Genomic DNA, 20742 nt, shown 5'->3' on the forward strand with positions numbered 1-20742 from the left:
CAAAAAAGTGTGTGTCTCTACTAGGGAAATTTTTTTTGGGAAATTAAAAAGAATTTCCGGAATTTCCCATTCGTATTCGGAAAGTCCGGAAAGTACTGTCAGTATTGTTATTTACGCGGCTTTTTTTCTTCATTGTTTTACCAAAATCTCAAGGTAATTTGCTATGAAATGTTGCGCAATAAACTCAAAAGGCACTCTTCAAATCTCGATGAGGCATCAGCTTCAGCAGAAAATCTAGAAAATGAACCAGTAGCCAAGGAGACAAAAATCGGCAGAGACATAACCTCAAATTTGTTCTCTGTTCCACTTTGGCAAAAACTCCATGAAATTGAAATTCAGATGAATGATGAATTGAGGGGGCTGACATTCAGTAAACCCGTGGGGGCTGTGTACAATCCCGTTGAATATGCCTCAGAGTTGCATTGTGCTTACATGAGGAAGTTCCTGACGGGCAGGAAGCATGTGCTGTTTATTGGGATGAATCCGGGACCTTGGGGAATGTGTCAGACTGGGGTAAATGGATATCTGATGGGCTCTGGACTTACTATTGATATTCTTCTGTGTCTAATAGGTGCCATTTGGCTACATCCCAGCCATTAGGGATTGGATGAAGCTGGAGGGGGAAGTACAGAAGCCTGCAGGAGAACTTTCTGTGCGTCCGGTTGAAGGATTGAAGTGCACAAGGGCTGAACAGAGTGGCCAGAGATTTTGGGGATTGTTTGAGAATCTCTGTGGGGCACCTGAGAATTTCTTTGAGAACTCTTTCGTCTACAATCTCTGTCCATTGGCATTTTTTCACCCTTCCGGAAGGAATATCACTCCGGCTGAGCTCAAAGGCGAGGAGAAAAAGAAGCTTCAGGAGATTTGCTCAAGAAGGCTCGCGGAGGCTATCAATCTCCTTGAACCTCGGGTTATCGTCTCAATTGGTCGATATGTTGAGGATAGAGTCAAAGAACTCTTCAAACAGAACGCAATAGATCATTCCATTGCCCACAAATGCCTTCCCCATCCAAGCCCCAGGAGCCTCAACAACACAAACTGGGACGAGAAGGCAAGGAAGTGGCTCATTGATAACGATATCGACAGATTCCTGAAGAAATCTGCAGCTGATGGAATTCATGGAGGAAGCTCTGAATAAGGCCAGGGAAGCTCTGGCCAGAGGGGAAGTCCCCGTTGGATGTTTGTTCATTCGCAACGGGGAGGTAGTGGCTTCTGGAGGGAATGAAGTGAATGACACGAGAAATGCAACAAGACACGCCGAAATGATCTGCATCGATAAAGTTCTCCGGATCGCCCAAGAAAAAGGTAATTAAAACCATTTGAATTCCTAAAATCTTTAATTCCTTCCCCTCATTAATTAAAGTTCAATTTTTTTTAATCAAAAAAAAACTATTAAAAATTGATTATTTGCTTTAAATATTCCCAGTGATTCATATTCTGCTTTAAAAAAAAAAAACTATTTTGTAAATTTTAAAGAATGTGTAACATTCCTATTAAAATTGATAATAAATTTTCTTGCTGCAAATTAATAAAAAAAAATAGATAACAGATTTATTAATGAATTTATTATCCCTGGAAATCGCATGAAAAATTGAATAATTAATTACAAGCTGAAATTATTGCACATATTTTGCGTAATTTTCGTAAAATTACTTTCACTGACATCTTTTTTTTATTTTGATCTCATTAAGCCATTTAATTGCTAATAAATTTGAGAATTAATAATTATCTTTGATGTTAATAAATTTTATAAAAGACCAAACAACAAAATTTGAATGCCCGAATGCAAAAAAGAGAAAAATAAATAATGAAATGTTATTTTTCTTACTTTTTCCAATAAACCTGCCATGATATGAACAATCTTAAATAATTTTTTGAATTAATTTGTTTATTTTGAATAGATTTTTAAATATCAAGAACTTCTCTGAACATCTAAAGTTTATACATTTCCCGTAAGAGGTCTTTTCTGGCCAGATTTCTGAAAGAAAAAACTGTCAAAATGAAATTTTCAACTACATAGGGGAAAGTGAGGCATTTTTAAACTAGGGCACTATTTAGTAAGAATTTTTATCCTTTTTATCGTGTTTTTTTAAATAGAACAGGACCTTACTTAACCCTGTAACGGGTAAGACCGCCTCCAGGCGGTCTTCACAAAAATCACATTTACAGCGACAATAAAGGTTTTATTTATTTAAAAGTGCTATAGTGTCCTCGGTAATAGTCTTATAAACATCTCTTGAAAGTTTGAACTCATTTTGACTCTTCATTTTGTTGCTATTCCCAGTTTTGTGTGACAGGTCAGAGAAAAAGCAACAAAAAATATTTGTGCAAAAAAACTCATTTCCAATTTCTATAAAAATACCGATTTAAAAATAAATTTATTTTTTACTAAAAAAGATATGTCATTCTACTTTGTATATTTTATTTAAAAAATTTGAAAAACCTAAAAATGTTAATTTTAGAAGCAAAAAGAGTTTCGAAAAATTTTTATATTTTCTCACCTAGCGCCTAAACTAAAAGAGATAATGAAGAATGGATGGTTTTTTCGACTTTATTGGATCACAATTATCCTAGAATACATTGTTTTAGAACTTTTTTTTCGCACATTAAAGAAAACACCGTTAGAGGGTTAATGATATAATTAGGCTTCATGAACAAATTGTGAAGCTAAAAGGGGTAGCAAAACGTCCCAGGCTTTGCGAAATGCTCGAACTCGTGACTTAGATTCTATTACCTTAACTCTTTCGCGTCCCACTTTTATTCAGCAGATGAATTCATGTAAAATTGAGTTTTTCCTAATGCTTTACGATCAAATATAAATAGTTCAGAGAGAAAAAAAATTTTCCATTGCGTGAAAACTCGGAAAAACTCCGGGTCATATATGACCCTATTGTCCTCAAGGGAAGTGTAAATACCATTTTCAAAATCTATATCACGGGCTTTTTAAGAGTTTTTTTTGCTTGAAGTTACTAATTTGGCCAAAACCATGGCAAACTGCATTGTCTTGATGAACACTGTACTCCTGGTGTTCAAGGAATCTTCCTGGTAATCCCTTGAAAAGTCACTGTCACAATATTTTGAGTGGTATTTAACAAAAATAAACTTATCTACATATTTATTCACACACAATACAATTGCACAATATGAGACGCTTGCAGAATACTCTAAAATATTGCAAAATATGTTATAATTCATCAGATATAAGATGAAATGTCCAGGAGTAAGATGTCCCACCTGCATTTCACAAAGAAAAACAATGTCCCAACTACATTTCGCTGCAGGTTTGGGACGAAAACACTGTTACCCTTGGGGACAATAGGGTCATATATAACCCGCAAAATTCTACACGCTTTCCTAGAAAATTGAGAGTAGTTTATTATATCAAAATATGCAATAGACAATCTTTGGATATTCTATTTTGTGTTTCTAAAGAACTTTTTGCTGAAAAAAATAAATGAATATAAAAAATTTTGAAAAAGAAAAGTCATTTCACAAAGTTCGAAATTAGTGTTTTTTGATCTCAAATATTTTCTTTTCCTGAATATCTAGAGTCTTGAGAAAATTAGCCAAGAATCTTACATCCTTCTATTATGATGTCGTGCACAAACCGATAGATTTCAATTAATGTAAATGTACAAAAAAAAATGTTTTTCCCCGGGTCATATATGACCCTAATGACGCGAAAGAGTTAAAAGTACTTTCGCATCATTTACCGTTTCCCGGTTCTCAACTGATTTGAATCGATTCATGAATCACTCAATAGATTCCACAAAATAGTTTGAAGCGCAATAAAAATTATATTCGAACAAAAATTACTTATAATTTGAACAGATTTATAAATCACTAAAAAATGTTTCCCAAAATACACCTCAGGAGTGATTTAATTGAATTTCATATAAAAATTATTTATTGGTTATGAACTGGTTCATTACCGATTCAAAACCGATTGGAACCGGTTCACTTTTATAGGAAATTTCAAGACCTTTCCAACGATCCCAAATATGACACCATTCCCGTGATAAAAGCGCTCACTAGTGTCGTTTTAACGTTTGACCTTGAAAACCCGTTATTAGGAATGATTCAACGGTATTTTCGCCTAAGAACGAAATATCCGCCTGGGTAATCTCTAATATAAAACATATTCAAAAATGAAAAAAATCGTACGACGCGTTTTCGAGAAATCCCAAAAAACATAGTTTTGGCGGGGAAGGGGAGGGGTGGGGGAAAAATAAGGGGCATGTTAACGATCCTTGGGTCGACTTATTGTCCAGCACAAAACCGCTTGTCGATATCTCTTTCCGTTCTTGCGCCAGAAGCGTTTGTACTACGTAGAATCGGCTGAACGGACGGACGGACGAACCGACTGATGGCTACGAAAATCAATTTTTGACGGGATATTCGTGATGTATGAGAATCAAAACGTATAATACATGCATATTTTGAGATCGATCTGACGAGGTCTCATTTCACCTTGGACTTTTAGGAGCTTTTAGGGATAGGGATAACAGTTTAATTGCCTAATTTATTCAAATGAAAGCGGTTATTATCATTAGAATAATTCAAATTGATATAAGGTATTTTAGAAAATTATCGTAACTTCCAAAATCTCCATTATTTCGAAAGTTACGGCTTTATAAAAGATGGCAGTTACAATAAAATCTTATTGTGTTTCTTCCGACATATACCTCAATATTTAAGTTTTTTCAATCATTTCATAGAGATTTTCTTGAGTTAACTTACAGTTTATTAGTGCCACTTTTATTATTTTGACTCAAAAGTATTGCATTCGGGGCTCATTTTTATGGAAAATAAAGCTGAACTTAAAATTTCGTCTTCTGAAAATTTGTCAAAAGAAACTTACGACAAATGCTGATTTAACTGACGATATATCTACTAATGGAAACTGGGTTTTAACATGATGTAGGTAATTCGGATAGAAAAAATTATTGTGGATCTGAATAAAATAATTGTAAGGACTAGCTTCGTTTAGAAATAGGCGAAAAAGTCGTATAACAATCTAGCCCCACAGACAGCTCAAAGTAGCCCAACCTTCCCCTATTCACCGTCGCTTTAATAAGCAATTGTCGTAACTTACTCGGCTCATAAATAAGAAATAGCAATGGCGATGGCATAGCAAATTGAAAAGTGGTTTATTGCTTTTAACACAAAGCTTTAAATACGGAATTATTGGATTTATTGATCACTTTACTGTGTTACACATCGAGGTTAAAACAATCTGATCTTTAACCTCTCAAAAATCTCAGGCTTACCTTTGCAATCTCTGTAGCCTCTGTAGCATGTCTGAAAGTAAAGAAAAAGTAAAAGAATCGATTTCTATAGATAAGAATGCCGCCTTATGGGGGAGGTCTCTAAAAATCTAAATCTAAAATAAAAATCTCTAACTGTTTGGTCTCTAATAAGTTTGCCAAATAAGCTAGAAAATAGTTCTAGTTTAAGATTTGTAATATATCAAATCGCATAATAATATGACATATATAGTACAACTTGGATAAAATTATAAAATTTTTAAGACTTATTTTCCGAAAATATTCAAAATTTCCACGGAAATCATGGTACAGAAATTAACATAATTTGTGGGAAGAATCACCGAAATTATCTAATCTTTATTTCTTTATTTGGCTTTATTTTTTATTTATTTGTTTATATTTATTATAATGTTGTTTTTGGAAACAAGTTTTGAATAAAAATGTTCTATTTGTAGCAGGTTCTAGGCTACACTACGTACTCTATCTTTACTAAATCTTTTACATGTTGCTTTTTAATATGAGCTTCTAGGGCTTCTAGCTATTTTAGGTAAATTAAAAAAAAAAAAACAATGTGGTTAGCTTTAATTGAGTATTTCTCCTAATTTTTTATTGCTTTACCTACCAACAAGAGCCACTGATAAAAATTTTAAGACACGCCCCTTTTTGGAGTTCAACTACGCGATTATCCAAGCAAAGCACCACTCATTGTATCAATTTACAATTGGGCAGAGCCTATAGAATTCGGCGCACTGCGTATAAAACATTCTGCTTTCAGGAATCACTATTGTATATTGTCATATACAAGAACATCAAAGTGTTTTGTAGCTAATATATTTTTCTCTAACTTAATATGGAGCATTGGTCTTAACATTTCGTTTCGTAATACTATTCAAGGCAAAAGGACTATCAGTCTTTAGAGAATTAATGATATGCTTCTGAGAATTTCCAGCTTTGACATTTTTATTTAACGAAAATTTACTTAAGGGGTTACAAGAATCAGGCAGACTAAAAAACAGATCTTTTCCAAATTTCTTTCAAGTTCTAGGCATAGAAACAAGATTTAAACTATATTTTCTTAATTTTAATTTAAAAAATTTCAAAATTCAGCCATTGTGCTATGTTTTCTGATATCAAAAACGTAAATATTTCCTATTAGGTGCTGAATTAAACTAGTCCTTGAACGAAGGATTTTATGTTTACTTGATCATAACTTATTCTCTAATCTAAGACGAAACGTGGTGTAAAATCTATAAAATACTTCAAAAATGTTATTCATGTAGAATAGTCTTTCAAAAATTCGAATATCATTTTTTTCAAAAATCCTTCGTTCAAGGATGCGATCCCAATAGGGAGAAGCAGTTGAAAATTATAATGATGATGATGATGATCAAGGACTGGTTTAACTCATTAGCTAACAGGAAATATTTGACTTTTGGATCTCAGATGAACTTATTTCAAGAAATATTATTGTCTATCGAAAATTAATATTTTTTTCAAAAACGTCTCCGAATTCCAAAAATCAGAATCCTCTACAACTGAATTTTTAAAAGAAAATTTCAGAACATAAGTTTAAATGTTGTACTTTTATATGCCTAAGAGCTCGAATTAAATAAACTTTTTATTATGTTGTAAACAGAGAAAAATATGCTGTTTTTAGTCTGGTTGACCCACATAACCCCTTAATGGGTTACATGGATCACGCAGCCTAAAAACAGCATGTTTTCTTTCTTTTTTTGTCAACGTCATAAAATTAATTCAATATAAGCTCTTAAGTATGTAAAAATATGTACAACAGTTGAGCTGCATTTTTTTAAAGTTTTGTTTAACAATTTTAAAAATTTAGTTCTTGGAACTTGACACCTAATTTTTGGAAACGTCTTTTTGAAAAAAAAAACTTACTTTTCGGTAGTCACGATTACTCAGTGTAATCTAACGTCAAAAAAAAATTATTTTCTATTAGAAGATGAGTTAAACTAACTTGAACCATGGATTTTTTGTTGCTTTGATAACAATTTATTTTGCAAGACAAAACGTGGTGCAAAATACGCCGGAATCGTATTTTTGTATTAAGTTTTCAAAAAAAACCTAATTTAGTTTTTTTTTAAATCCTCAAGTTCAAGAACGGATTTAACTTATCTGCTAACAGGGAATAATTGGTTTTTTTTTTTGAGATCAGATGAATCTACTCTGAGTAATCGTTAGTATTAACGAAAAATAAGTTTTTTCAATAAACGTTTCCGACAATCAGGTCCTTACGGCCGAATTTTTAATTTTTTTTTTATATAAAAATGTCAAAAATATAGTTTATATGTTATGCTTTTATATGCCTAGGAGCTTCAATTATATAAAATTTTTATTATGTTGAGAACAAACTTGCTTTCTCCTCAATAACAGTATATGGTATATTGTTGGTGCCAAAAAACGGTTTTAAGAGGACTCAAGGACGACTTTTATAACACAAATTCTCCGTGGCTTTTTAGATTCTCGTTATAAATCCTTAAATATCCTTTAATTCTGTGAAAAAGATTACGTGACAACTTCCTTCTTTTCGAAAAATATATTACTGAAATTACGTTATAAAAAGAAAGCAAAAATAATTACGAAGTATTTGCCCATTTTTACACTTTTTTATTTTTCAATGTAGTGCAGTGGGGCCAACAGCCTTGCTTTGCCCCTCCCCCTCCATTTGGCTATTAATTGTTTTGAGTTTTTATAAGCTTCTTTTTGTATTAACACTGTACAAATGAGCATTAAAACATCAAATTTGAGGAGTGACTAAATTTACAACTTTGAAAAGCAGTAGAATTTTCATGAAAGTTTCGATCATTATGGATTGAAAAATTAAGCCCATTTTTGAAAAGATTTTTATTTTTTTACTGATCATACTTAATTTTTTTTGCTGACCAAATATATTTTTTTACTTCTCATTTGTTTTTGTCTTCTTTGACGTTTCTAGGGGGCAGCTGCCCCCCCCTGCCCCTAGCTGGGTACGCCCATGACCTTTTGTCACATTTTGCTCCAGATTTACTGCTGTATATTTCTGCATCTGAAGTACCACATTAATATCCTCTTTCTAATTTTCAACAATTATTCTTTTATCCAGAAGTTCTTTTCAAATTCATATCATTGATTTTTCAATACAAGAACGATAGGGGCGTGGCCTAATTTTTTTAAAAAGGGGTCTTCTAACTTAGTCCAAATACAGTTTAGACGCTTTTTATGCTTAATTTGTTATCAAAGTGCCACATTTTTCTTTAAAAAAAATAATTCAATTCGTTTAAAAACTTAAAGGGGGCGTGGTTTAAATTTATTATGGGTGGAGCTTACTCAAACTTATGCCCTAGACACACTTACGACTTAAGTCCGAATATATTATTATTCCGAATATAATTACGCTAAGCCGACTCTTGGCTAATCCTCAGGTCTGTCAAGGCCTTTAGTTTCAGTACAGTGAAGGAGAATCAAAATTAAAATAATAAAATCCACGTGAACAACGCCAAAATCGTTCTCAGGAGAAGACTTCCGGAGTGTGTTCCCGGAAATCTCTGTGGTGGTCACAGTTGAGCCCTGTATCATGTGCCTGGCTGCCTTGAGTGAACTGAGGGTGCGTGAAATCATCTTTGGCTGCGTGAATGATCGCTTTGGCGGTTCAACTGTCCTGGATGTTGCTGGAGTCCTTCCTGCTGAAAAGAGAATTCCCTGCAGTGGCGGAGTGAGAGCAGAGGAAGCAATGGAACTGCTAAAGACTTTCTACAAGGGCGAGAATCCTTCAGCACCTGTTTCAAAGCCACGCAAAAATACTGAATAAACTTGTATTTTCTTTAGAAAATTTAAGCAATTTTATTATCAATTGTTTCATTCACATATCTCTTGGGCATTTCGAGGGGGGAGTGTTTGTGTGTAGGGGGAAAGAGGGGAATTGAACAGAGATCCCTGGGAGATGGAGGAGTATCCGACGTGGAAAATCTCCTCCCGTGTTTGTGGGAGAAAAGCATAGGGTTTGCTGTTTGTCCGGGATTGAGAGGGATGGGAAGGAATTTCAGCCACGCGGCGAAAGGGGATTGTACTGCTGGGGTGACTGAGGATTGGGCGACAGCCCATTGTGATGCTCTCCATTGAACTGTGGCGGTGACAGGGAATGTGAGTAGCCATTGCAGAGTGGGGCCTTGGATGCTGCTGTGGCCTCGTCATCCTCATCACAGTGCATGGTATTCTGGTCGTCTGAGCTGGAGCTACTGCTGGAACTGCTGCTGGATGAACTGTCACTCTCACTGTCTTCACTGCTCGAGCATATCATTCCTGCCGAAGCTGGCGGAGGGGCATTACTTCGGTAGAACTCCAGTTGCCGACTGAGATCTGCAGAGAAGATAGCAAAGATCCTTGCTAATTCACGCCCACAAAAACAAAATCCCAACGCAAAACCCCAAAGAATTAAAAACCTCAAAAGGGGGTAATCGCAGTGCGATAGCACCGGTAAATTTATTATTTATCGGTTTCAGCACACATCGAAAAGCCTTATCTGGCGAATGGGGAAAGCAAAATGCGAAATTACAAAGTCAAATAACCGTAGAAGTGAACAACGCGAAAGGCAATGTAGTGCAGGAAAGTCTTCCAATTATGGTACAAATATTTTTTTTCTTCTGTCCAAAACAGGAAGCATGTCTTGAATTGAAAATCCCGAAAATTGCATTAAAATCCAGTAGAGAGATTTACTGAGAGAATCGGAAAACAGAGAAAAGGCAGATGATTCTGCTAAACGCTGTAAAATTTCCAAATGAATATCTTGATGAAGTAAAATTCGCAGAGTACTCGATTTTTTACTATAGATAAAATCATTAGAAATTACGTTGACTTTCGGTGATTCTGTCCCCATATTTCAATGCTTTTGTCTGGAAAACATTTCCAAATTCAAATCAAAAGCTTTCCAGATGTTGTTTATTTATCGCACAAGCTTTAGATCTAAGGTTTATTCACGTGGCTTCAGATATCTGCAATTCGCTTATTCTTTTTTTTATAGGAGTTTCAGACCTTAGTAACTAGGTCGATTAAACTTCTGGTTTAGTTTTATTGAAACTGTTTAAGTCATCAGATTAACAAAAAAAATAGAATATAGAGTAAGTGTACCAAATATCGGCCAGCTTGCAATTCCGGCCACTTTTTTGTTCCTCGAATTTCCATGAATTTTTAGTTTTTGCATACTCTAGAGCAGAGGCGTGCAAGAACCGTTGAAACCGAATAAACGTCAATTTAAACATGTACGTCAATGGTCAAAACGCTACTATAACAAATTTATTTTGACGTTAATTCGGTTTCAACGGTTTTGAACACCTCTGCTTTAGAGGTTATGTAATTCAAAAAAATAACAAAAAATGTCGCTTCGACAAACGAGATGATGTGAAAAAGACATTGGAAGAATTCCGGAAGAGCAAGTAACTATAAGAATGAAGGTGGCTGAAATAATGCACCAAAGCTATGTTTTATTCATTTTAAAAATCTACATTTTTATTCATTTTAAAAAGTATAAAGAATGATTTTAGAGAAACTGAAGACGATAATTTGTCTACAAAATTCCAAGCAATACTCCTTAAAAAAAGTAATAAAAAAAGTCAATTTCTATTTAAAATATTACATTTCAAACTTGAGACTTTGGCGCTTGCATGCAACTATGCCGAAATTTGGCACAATTACCCTAAGTCGGATAATTGTTAAAATAATAAGATAGAATATCATACGAGCTTAAAATTTAATTTAATATTGGATTTTTAAGGGCAAAATGATCTATTAAATTCTGAAAAACCAATAAAATTAAATGCTATTCAAAATGTTGACACCTTCGGAGACTGGTCTAATAGCGGTGCTATTCCAAAGAAAAATCAACTTTAAGCACTTTACTGTTCTTAAGTACTTCTGCATTATTGAATTTTCTTAGTGTTGGTTCCTGTCTCAGCTATTTGTAATTTTAGAACCTAGTCCCCGGCGAGTCTCCTTCAAAGTTGAAACCAATTTCTTATTTTCACATAGGGTAATTGTCCTAATTCAAAACCATTTCCAGACGCTTTAACTTTGACAGAAGATTCAACACATTAAGTTCGTATTTTTTTCTGAAAAGAACTACATAAGTTTGCTTCTTGACTCTTCTAGAATGTTACTGTTTAGTGAAAATTCTTTAAATATAATTTGAAAACTTCTTAAATACAAGAAGAAATGAAGAAACAAATTAATCAAAATGGAGACAAGGGGAAGTTTCTAATTGGAGACAAACAGTATATAAGTAAAACCGCGACGAAAAGCTTCCAAAATTTTGTTGAGTTGCTCTTGAGTGCAGGATTTGTTCTCATTCATGTTTTTTTCTCCATTTCCATCTAAAACAATAAGAAAATCTCTCCAAAAAAAAATCATATTTCCGGGGTTTCCTATTGAAGCATTTGCTGACACTTCAGAAAAACCCTTTTTGCTCACGAAATATAGGTAATTATTTCATTTGAAAACTTCACGTAACGTTAACAATAAAGATTTGCACTTAATTTAATTAAAATTAGCCAGAAATGTGACATAAATGTTAAACAAAACGAATAAACAACAGTCACCTTATTGTGTTTTTAATTAGAAAATATGGTTGATCGAAGAAAAATTCGACGGTAAAAAGGTACACTTTTAATTTTTCTGAGAAATTAAATTAAAATTTGTGAATATGAATGGATTTTCGCTTTATTTGGAGTAAAATTAAATAAATAATGAAACGGTGGTATAGAAAATATATAAATATGATAATTTAGTACTGTATTTGTCATGAAAACAGTGACGTTTCCATTTGGAATAGCGTAAAATTTACATTTGGAGCAGGTTTTGAATTAGCTTAATTTACCCTACATACAGAGGCGTATGGAAATTTTTCTGCACTCTTGACCGTTACACCTTATTTATCAAAATTGAGGTTTTCCTTGTGTACAAGACTCTGGTCCTTGTAAAGAGGGATAAAATACTATATATCTGTCTAAATGCGGTCTTGTTCTGAGAAGTGTAAGCTGAGTTTCTGATCAATTTGTGAGTTGGCTTCAAAGATCTCCATATAAAAAAAGGCATTTTTCCCGGGGTGGGGGGTAGTTTAGAACACAGCGAAGACTGAGAAAAACGTTCGAGACAGAAACCACCACAAAGGAAAGTCGATAATGCAGATTCATATGAGAACAGTTGAGTGCTAAAAACATGTTCTTTTTTCATCGAAATAGTACAATACAAGAAAATTGCAAGAATTTACAAGAAAAATATGAAGATTGCTTTGTACTAAAAACAATGCTATCTTTTAAAGGTAAATAAAGAAATCTCAAAAATAAATACAGTAGTAAACTATGATAAGGATTTCACTAGGTGGACTAGCGGTGTCGTACAGGGAAAAAAATTTCGGCACATATTTGTTCCAAAAATTACCTCGTACACGGACACCATAATGTTTTTCATTCTTGTTCATTTTACGAGACTCAAAAAGATACCCAATATTAGTAAGAAATTTGTTCCAAAAAATAGCTCGTCTAGTATAAAATCGTATCGCTCCTTTCACACTCAGTCACAATTCAGTCTGTGGCAATTTTCATGCAACATCGTTTCACTTTTTTAATTCGAGATTCCCTTCCCCTCCTGCTGCCAGCACTCGTATATGATTTTGTCATGCATGCGTCTGTATAAAACACTCTAAAGTTGATTTTTTTTTTATGTTCCTTATGAACTTTCGCCAGTGAAAAGTCGAGATGGACCTCGACTGAAGTATAGGCCTTAATTGTAAGACGAAATCACTTACACGAATTTGTTCCCGACAGTGTGAACAAAAAGATTCCCCATATTAGTAACAACTTCGTTCCAAAAATTACCTCGTCCATAGACACTGAAAATTTTTGGAACAAATATGTTACAGATGTAGGAATAATATTGTTATAAAGAAAATGTACCAAATTTTTCCTAACAGTAGGAACAAAACAGCCGAGTGCAACAAATTCTATTCCAACTTTCAGGAACAAATTTGTATAAAACGAAATCTACTCAAATTTGTAGACATTCCACCGTATCAAAACGGTTCCAAAAGAAAACTCTAACAAAATTGTAACTATATTTCTTAGCAAAATTCTAAAGAAAACTTTTTGGAACAAACAAATATCTTATCTAGGTACAAATAGATTCCAAAAAAAAATTGTTCCAATATTTTGGTCAGTGTTCAAAAGTTTTTATCGTGTAGTAATCAGTAGGGCGATTCTGAACATCTTTTGGTAAGATAAAAGATATATCTTTATACACGTACACAGAATTTGTTTGACTGTATGCGTGAAAATTCAAGTTGCGAAAGTGTGCGAATAGCACCAACGCTACACGTAGTAAACGAAATGTACTTTTTCCTGTGTCTGTGATAAAAAAATGATCCTCGAAGAAATCCCGCGAAAAACGACAGTAAGGTTATTTTCTTTTTAATTGAATACAAAAATACGTGCAATTTTGTTTTAATTATTCATTCTTATAGCGACGCATTATAAATGAGGAAAAGCAGAATCTTCGAAAATTTTATTGATGAATGTTAGAAGTCTACTACAAAAATTACCGAAATTACCAAATTCAACATTATTTCCCGCAAAATTTTCCTTGAAGTGACAGTGGCGCCACTCTCAAAATTTCTTAACGAAAGAAACTAATTTTAAATTAGCGGGAAAAGATAATTTAAAATCTATCTTACTTACTCTTGAGGAGGTAAGAAGACTTTTTCTTTGCAAATAAAAACTGTTTATTTTAAAAATAAAGTTATGAAAAGTATGTTTTTTGTTAAATATGAGTAACTTAAGAAAAAAAAACATAACATTGCATTTTTTTTCTATATTTATTTAAAAATAGAGTGATTGCTTCTAAATCCTTGAAACTAAAAAACTTTGACTTCGGTTTAGTATAAAGTTTTTATATTTGCTTTATTTTGTTTCAGTTATTTAAAAACAAATCTTTGTAGTGTCATATGTATATTTATTAAAAAAAATTTAAATACTTTTTTAAATCATTTTTGTTTCACAGTTAAGTATGAAAAATCATGTGGAATAAAATTACCATGAGCGTATTTTACTTATATCATTAATCATTGCTGTATATTTAAAAAAATTGCCTTCTAATACCGGAAAGAAAATTTAAATTAAACTTTACTGTCAGTAAAGTGCAAAATATTTAATAATGCTACATTTTAAAAGCTAAACTACTTTTGAAGTGATATGAATCGATGATTAGCTTATTAAAATGCTACTTTTTGAAGTTTATATTTGTCTTCAAAAACGCATTCATAACTCGCAAATTTTGCCGTATAACACTTAATTTAGTAAAGTATATAAATCCAACCATACACAGTATAAACAATTTCCAGTGTTGAACTTAGAAAAAATAAAACGTAAAACGATGATTTTTATTAAACTAAAAAGTTCATATTTGAAACGATAATCGTTGTAATTCAACTTTCAATTGAAAAATGAGTTCTTTACGACGATTAAGTATTCCTCGAATATTATTATGGTAAATAATTTACTTATTTTACACGCGATATTTGGAATATATTTTTAAGAGCCGCGCGGTTCCAATGTCATGCTCATATAATTTTATTTTACAAAGTCTATTTTGTAATGAATTTTCAAGATTTTAAAAAGAAAAATCTTTTCCTGTGGCTCCGCTCAATAATGAATTGTCAATTGTAGTTACAATTAGGAAAACATTATAAGAATTTTTAAAAGCATTATTCATCATGTAATAAAACTTAATAAAACTAAATCTAATAAACCACTAAATTAATTAAATATCACATTCAGTAATAACACGTTTAGTGGATAGGCAGATCGAGAAATGCTATTTTATATCAATATCTACAATATCCATATTTTATTCCATATAATTGTCGGAAATAATAACAAGTTAAAATTATAGAAGCCAATTTCTCGCCTAGAATTTAACGGTTATAATTTGAAAACCGTGAGTCACTTCCCCTCTGTATAAGGGGAAGGGAAACAGAGTGTTCTCACAGAGAGAAAGTGTCAGCAAAAGGGAGAATTTGGCATATGAGACTCCGAATTCTGCCCTTAGAGGTGAATATGGGTTATCCCAGGTTCCACAGTAGCAGAAAATGGAACAGAAAATAATTAAATGTATATTTTTTGCAATGTTAATGTTCATTGTTTACTTTTTTTTGAAAATCGTTGAGTTCGTCAAATTTTATGTTCGGGTTACCATCGAATTCTCTCGGCTACACTTTCGGAATATTCACACATACATTTACATCCTTAACGAAAATTATCTTTTATCTTACCAAAAAGATGTTCAGAATTGACCTCCAGGAAGAAGATATCTAACAGAGGTACCCCGGGTTTGATTCAGGCCCTATGCCATTCTTATTTAATCTTTTTTTTAATTACAACGATTAGTATTTTATTTTTGATTTTAAAATGTTTTTTTTTAATACCTAAATTGTGAAATTTGTTCTATATTTTAATATTTATTTCATACAAAGATCAATAATTTAAAATTATTTTAAAAATAATTTTTGTTTAATTCGATTTTTGTTCTGAATTTTCTTTCCAAACCAAAAAATTAATATTCTTAAGCCAAAATTTATTTTGGTTTTGAATTTTTTGGAGGTCTTATCAAGATATCCCGAATTATTCCCCAAATTTTGCGATCTAAAAAAATTATTCATATACTTAATTTTTTACAAAATATTATCAAAAAGTAAAGCAATGCACTGTTGAAAGTCGCTTACTAGAAGTCAAGTAATGAAAAAAAAAGAAATAGCAAGTGGTACAGGACTGGAATTGAACCCAGTGCACCTTAACAAATTCAACTCTGCTAGCTTGTTGCCCCACGAATGCAGAAAAATTAATACTTTTTGAATATGACACGAACATTGTGATGTTTTTTGCCTCAAGCTTTATAATGACTAAATTTTTCCTATGTTTCTGACAATCGAGGTCATCGAGTCATTAAATTCTGATTGGCTTCATATCAAGAACATTGACGGGGATGGGCATCATAAGGATTGTGTCATACTCAAAAAGTGCTAATTTTTTTCTTTTAAGAAAAGCGCCCAAAATGATTGCATGCAAAACTATATATGATAAAGTTCTAGAACCAGCAGATGCAGCAATGGCGCAGCGGGCAAGCGGACGGTGTTTACGATGCAAAGGTCTCGAGTTCGATTCTTGCTTAGCGCCGTTTTATTGTTTATTTATTTTTGATTCCTAGGGGAAGTGCTCATAATTTTGGACAGTCTGCTTATAAGCATCGAAGTTCCAAGTTTGAAGTGCGATATTTTCTATACTAATTGACATTTCTTGTTACTCTCTTTTCAGAAGGGTTGTTTAGAAACTTAGCAAGCTATTTATCGTCTTATTTTTATTAAAATTAGTTTTAATACGTTTAAAAATGAATTGATATGTAGAGGTGAATTTGACTCTTATTTTGGACAACTTGGTTATTAATTTTTACAACTTGTCTGTAAATTTGGACAGCTAATCCGCCTTAACAGGATGTCCATTGTTCTTCATTTGATGAACCAATCTTACCAAGTGCTCTTCCTGTTCATGTAAGGGAAACGTAGAATGTCACAAGAAGCCCGGAAACTTTTCATATCATTCATTAAAGTGAGTTGACTTCGGTACTCCAAGTACGTGAGGATTCCCTCATTCCCTGGCCTTTCCGGGAGCCTTTCAAGGCATTTCTCGCTACATCTCTTTCGTAGAGATAATGCTCCTTTGTTTCTCCAGGCATTTGTCCAACCTAGTCATCACAAAAGCTAAAACTTCACGAAATTTCGTGAGAAAAACACCTGTCCAAAATAAGAATCATCACCTCACTGGTGAATGTCTTAAAAAATTTCCCATTTTTCACACGAAAAATATAATTCACAAGGCAAATCTCACTTCAGGTCAAATGTACAAATCATCAGTAACGTGAATCAACACAATATTCAATGAATATTCAATAATATCACTCAAAAACAGCGAACAAACTTTGTTAGTACTTCACCAAAACTAAATAAGACTGAAGTAAGCCACGAAGTTCTGTCATATTTCTCGTAAGCAATTGCGCACACTGAATTTTCAACAAAGCAATTTCAACTCAAATCATATTCAAATTTTAACGTATTTAGTGTTAAAATATTCCAAAAAGAACAAATATTTAGATAGAATTCATTATTCATCAAATATTGGAATAAAAATCCATCATTTTAATCAATTTATTTTTAGTGTCCAATGTTATCCTCAAAGTGTCCAAAATAAGAAACTGGACAAAATTATGAGCATTTCCCCTATTATTTTTTCTTTTAATCAGATATACATTTATTTATCGTTTTTTTAATCATTGACCTTTTTTTATCATTAATATAGCAATATTTGCTTTGCACTGTAATATACTCCTAATATGAATGTTTAACTGAATTAGCGTTTTAAAAGCTCTTTTACGCGTTTCCTGATTTTAATTTTTTTTTAAAGGAATAGAAATTAAGAATTCATCCTCATATGGTCTAACTATATAATCTAACTTTACTTTTTGTTTCTTTTTTTTTATTTTTCCACGAGATTATTAAGAAGATAATCATAATTAATCATATCGGAATACTTGTTACAATGTAATCATGTTAAATTCCTGTTGTATCCCATAATGGAAGAATCCGCTAGGTCCATGTATAGACATAGGCCGCCCAGGAGAACCTTTTCCATAGGGTGGTGTGAATGCTTCCTCCATTTTATCAGTTTTTTTTTTTTTTGGGCAGAGGCGGTGACTTATATTGCATTTTATCACAGTAAAAATATATTTTTCTGACATTCAGTTGCTTGCACCGGGCGGGACTCGAACTCACAACTGTGATAGTCGAGTCAGAGAGAGATCTGCCGTATCAAAACGTTTTCAAAAGGAAACTCAAACAAAATTGTTACTATATTCCGTAAAGATGAAGAATTGGAACAAATAAAACCTCGTCATTTTGTACAATATTGTTAAAAAAATTGTTACAAAGAAAATTTGGTCCAATATTTTGGTTAGTGTTCAAAAACTTTTACCGACTAAACGAAGTTTTTCCCCATGTCCACCATAGACCTAAACTTGTTCCTTATCTGGATTTTTCAAGGTCAAACAATAAAACTGATGAAATTTCTATGCAGGAATTTGTATTCCAACCAATTGTGCTCAATATTAGATAAAATTGAAAGGTCTTGGAAATTGTGAACACTCTAATATCGATTATTTTTAAATTGGTTACATTTAGTTTATTTCATTTCTTTATTTTTCGCTAAGTTGAAAATTAAAAGCTAGAAAAAATATTGGTCGGTTGTAGTTCTGCCTTCTCCTAATTTACACTCAAACGTCGAGCAACAAAGTTATATATCGCGTAAAGTTTGTGCACTCTAATTAAAGAACTTTTCATTTAGCTATTTTTGGTCTTCTTTTTAAATAGGATTCAAGTTGCTATGGGTAACTCTTTTTTTGCATTTTCTATTTGCATTTTATCGGTTTTATCAACATTCAATGTTTCTGGCTGTAATATTTCAATGTAAAAAAGAAAACTAGGGATTTTTAGGAATTTTATATTTTTTCAATTTTGTGATTCATTGGGAGAAAAAGAAGAGTGAACTTACCTATGTTATCCTCTGTTAGCCTGTCAATTTGCTCCTCGAGACTGCGGATTCTGTTCTGAAACTCATAATTGTTGCGCTGCAGCATTTGTTCTTTGGCATCGGCATGTCTCTGGTTGGTTTCCCTGGTGAGTCTCTTGCTCACCATCTCAAAGTTTGCCTCCAGCTGGAGGTATTCCTGGATGAGTTGGGGTTTGGTCAAGCCATCGAGGCGTTCGCATTTAGCATTCTCATAGACACTGCTGAATTCTTTTGTGAGGAACTCCTCTTCGTCCTCCGGGAGGCTGCAGAAATAGTTCTCGTCGGAGTCCACGGAGAAGCTGGAATCTCTCTGGCGTCCCTTGGGCGTCTGCATTTCCTGCATATGGTCCTCCATGAGGAACTTATTGGTGTTGTATGGCACGATGGAGCTGCGAATGTGACTGGCAGCTGAGCGCCTGGTGGCCACAGGAAGTTTCCAGGCGTATGGCTTAACGTGGGTATTGTTCCTCTTTGCCTTTGCGCGCCCCCTACGACACTTCCTCTTCCCCTTCGGCCGTTCACTCCCTCCACTAGCCTGATTCCCGCCACCGGAAGCTCCCTCGCCCACAGCAGCGACACCCTCGGCATTCCCTGAAACCTGGAAATCACCAAAAAAGGAAATTTTCATGAATTTTCATAAATTTCAAAAATTTCAAAAACCCCCAATTCCACTCAAAATCGCTCAAAAACGATTTTAACTTTCGAAATCTAACGGAAAAACTCTAAAAATAATTTTCTGAAATTTTCCGTGAAATTGCAAAAGTTTCATGCTGAATGTTCAAATTTCATGAAATAAAAGTCGACACACCCACCTCCGGAGACACCAACACAGACGCGCCAACTTGTTGTTGTTGCTGTGAAGTTCCATTGTGCGCCACTGATGTCTCGTCAGTCGTCGTCATTGTTCTCAAGCAGGGAGGTTCGACGTCATTTTCCTTCCCTGAAAAATGGCCCTTTTCGATGTTTTCCACCACCTCAAGTTCCGACATTTTTGCACAGGTGTACTTGTAAACACCTCAGCACCGTGCAAAGTCACAATTGGTCTTACTTTTTCACCAAAAAATCACACTTTATCGCACTCGAAGAAACACTCAACCTTCTTCGCACTTTCAGCCATACGCCATGTTTGACGGTGGTTCGTCATATGAACACTGGAGCGCTGCCTTCAGTACTCTGAAAAATGGAAATGCCAGAGGCGAATTCAGGGGGCTACTTCGCCCACGTGCTAATGCAATATTGATTGAGAATCTTTGGGAAATACATGAGGACACTTAACGCTATTTTGCTATTTTATCCATCATCACAAAAGAGGGGTGTCTCAATTCTCGATGTTGCTCGCTCCCTTTTGTAGGAAAATGCAATAACATTCTATAATTGATCTGCACCAAAATAACTTATTTGGCCAAAACGAGCCGTTTGTATCCAGACAAATTAAATTTTCTACCATTTCTACACTCCATTATCATTTACGACAAATTTAATTTACGCCAAATTTCGACTATAAAGCCACTTGGGTTATTCTATGTTTTAAGTTGGGATCCAGAAACTTTCTAAAAATCAACAAAAATGGTTTAAGAAATGAAAGAAATAATATAAGGATGTTAATAGAATCAATTCCTTGATTTTCTATGTTTTCTATGTTTTTTATGTTTTCTATGTTTTTATGTTTTCTATGTTTTTCACCTTATTTAAATACCCCTGAAATCCATCACAGTTATCACTTAAAAACCCAAAGTGGCATTTTACTTCAATTTAAAGTTTAGAGCTTTATAGTAGGAATTCTATTCAATATTATGCTAGTGATAACACGAATGTATAGA

At 33.4% G+C, this 20742-nt stretch overlaps 3 protein-coding genes across 3 annotated transcripts; 2 read left to right on the top strand and 1 right to left on the bottom strand.

The window, feature by feature from the left end:
• The first annotated feature begins 110 nt into the window (after window positions 1-110).
• On the top strand, window positions 111-1539 carry LOC129798178 (single-strand selective monofunctional uracil DNA glycosylase). Its single transcript, XM_055841186.1, has 2 exons — window positions 111-513; window positions 572-1539. Exons 1-2 carry the CDS (start codon window positions 169-171, stop codon window positions 1136-1138), a joined length of 912 nt encoding a protein of 303 aa, XP_055697161.1. The 5' UTR covers window positions 111-168; the 3' UTR covers window positions 1139-1539.
• LOC129798179 (tRNA-specific adenosine deaminase 2) lies at window positions 1110-9096 on the top strand. The gene is made up of 2 exons (XM_055841187.1): window positions 1110-1305; window positions 8780-9096. Exons 1-2 carry the CDS (start codon window positions 1110-1112, stop codon window positions 9073-9075), a joined length of 492 nt encoding a protein of 163 aa, XP_055697162.1. The 3' UTR covers window positions 9076-9096.
• LOC129798177 (protein HEXIM1) lies at window positions 9083-20092 on the bottom strand. Its single transcript, XM_055841185.1, has 3 exons — window positions 19735-20092; window positions 18905-19520; window positions 9083-9623 (listed from the first exon to the last, which is right to left on the bottom strand). Exons 1-3 carry the CDS (start codon window positions 19909-19911, stop codon window positions 9307-9309), a joined length of 1110 nt encoding a protein of 369 aa, XP_055697160.1. The 5' UTR covers window positions 19912-20092; the 3' UTR covers window positions 9083-9306.
• Window positions 20093-20742: the final 650 nt, after the last annotated feature.

Source organism: Phlebotomus papatasi, chromosome 1 (genome assembly GCF_024763615.1).
Source record: "Phlebotomus papatasi isolate M1 chromosome 1, Ppap_2.1, whole genome shotgun sequence".
Classification (NCBI taxonomy): domain Eukaryota; kingdom Metazoa; phylum Arthropoda; class Insecta; order Diptera; family Psychodidae; genus Phlebotomus; species Phlebotomus papatasi.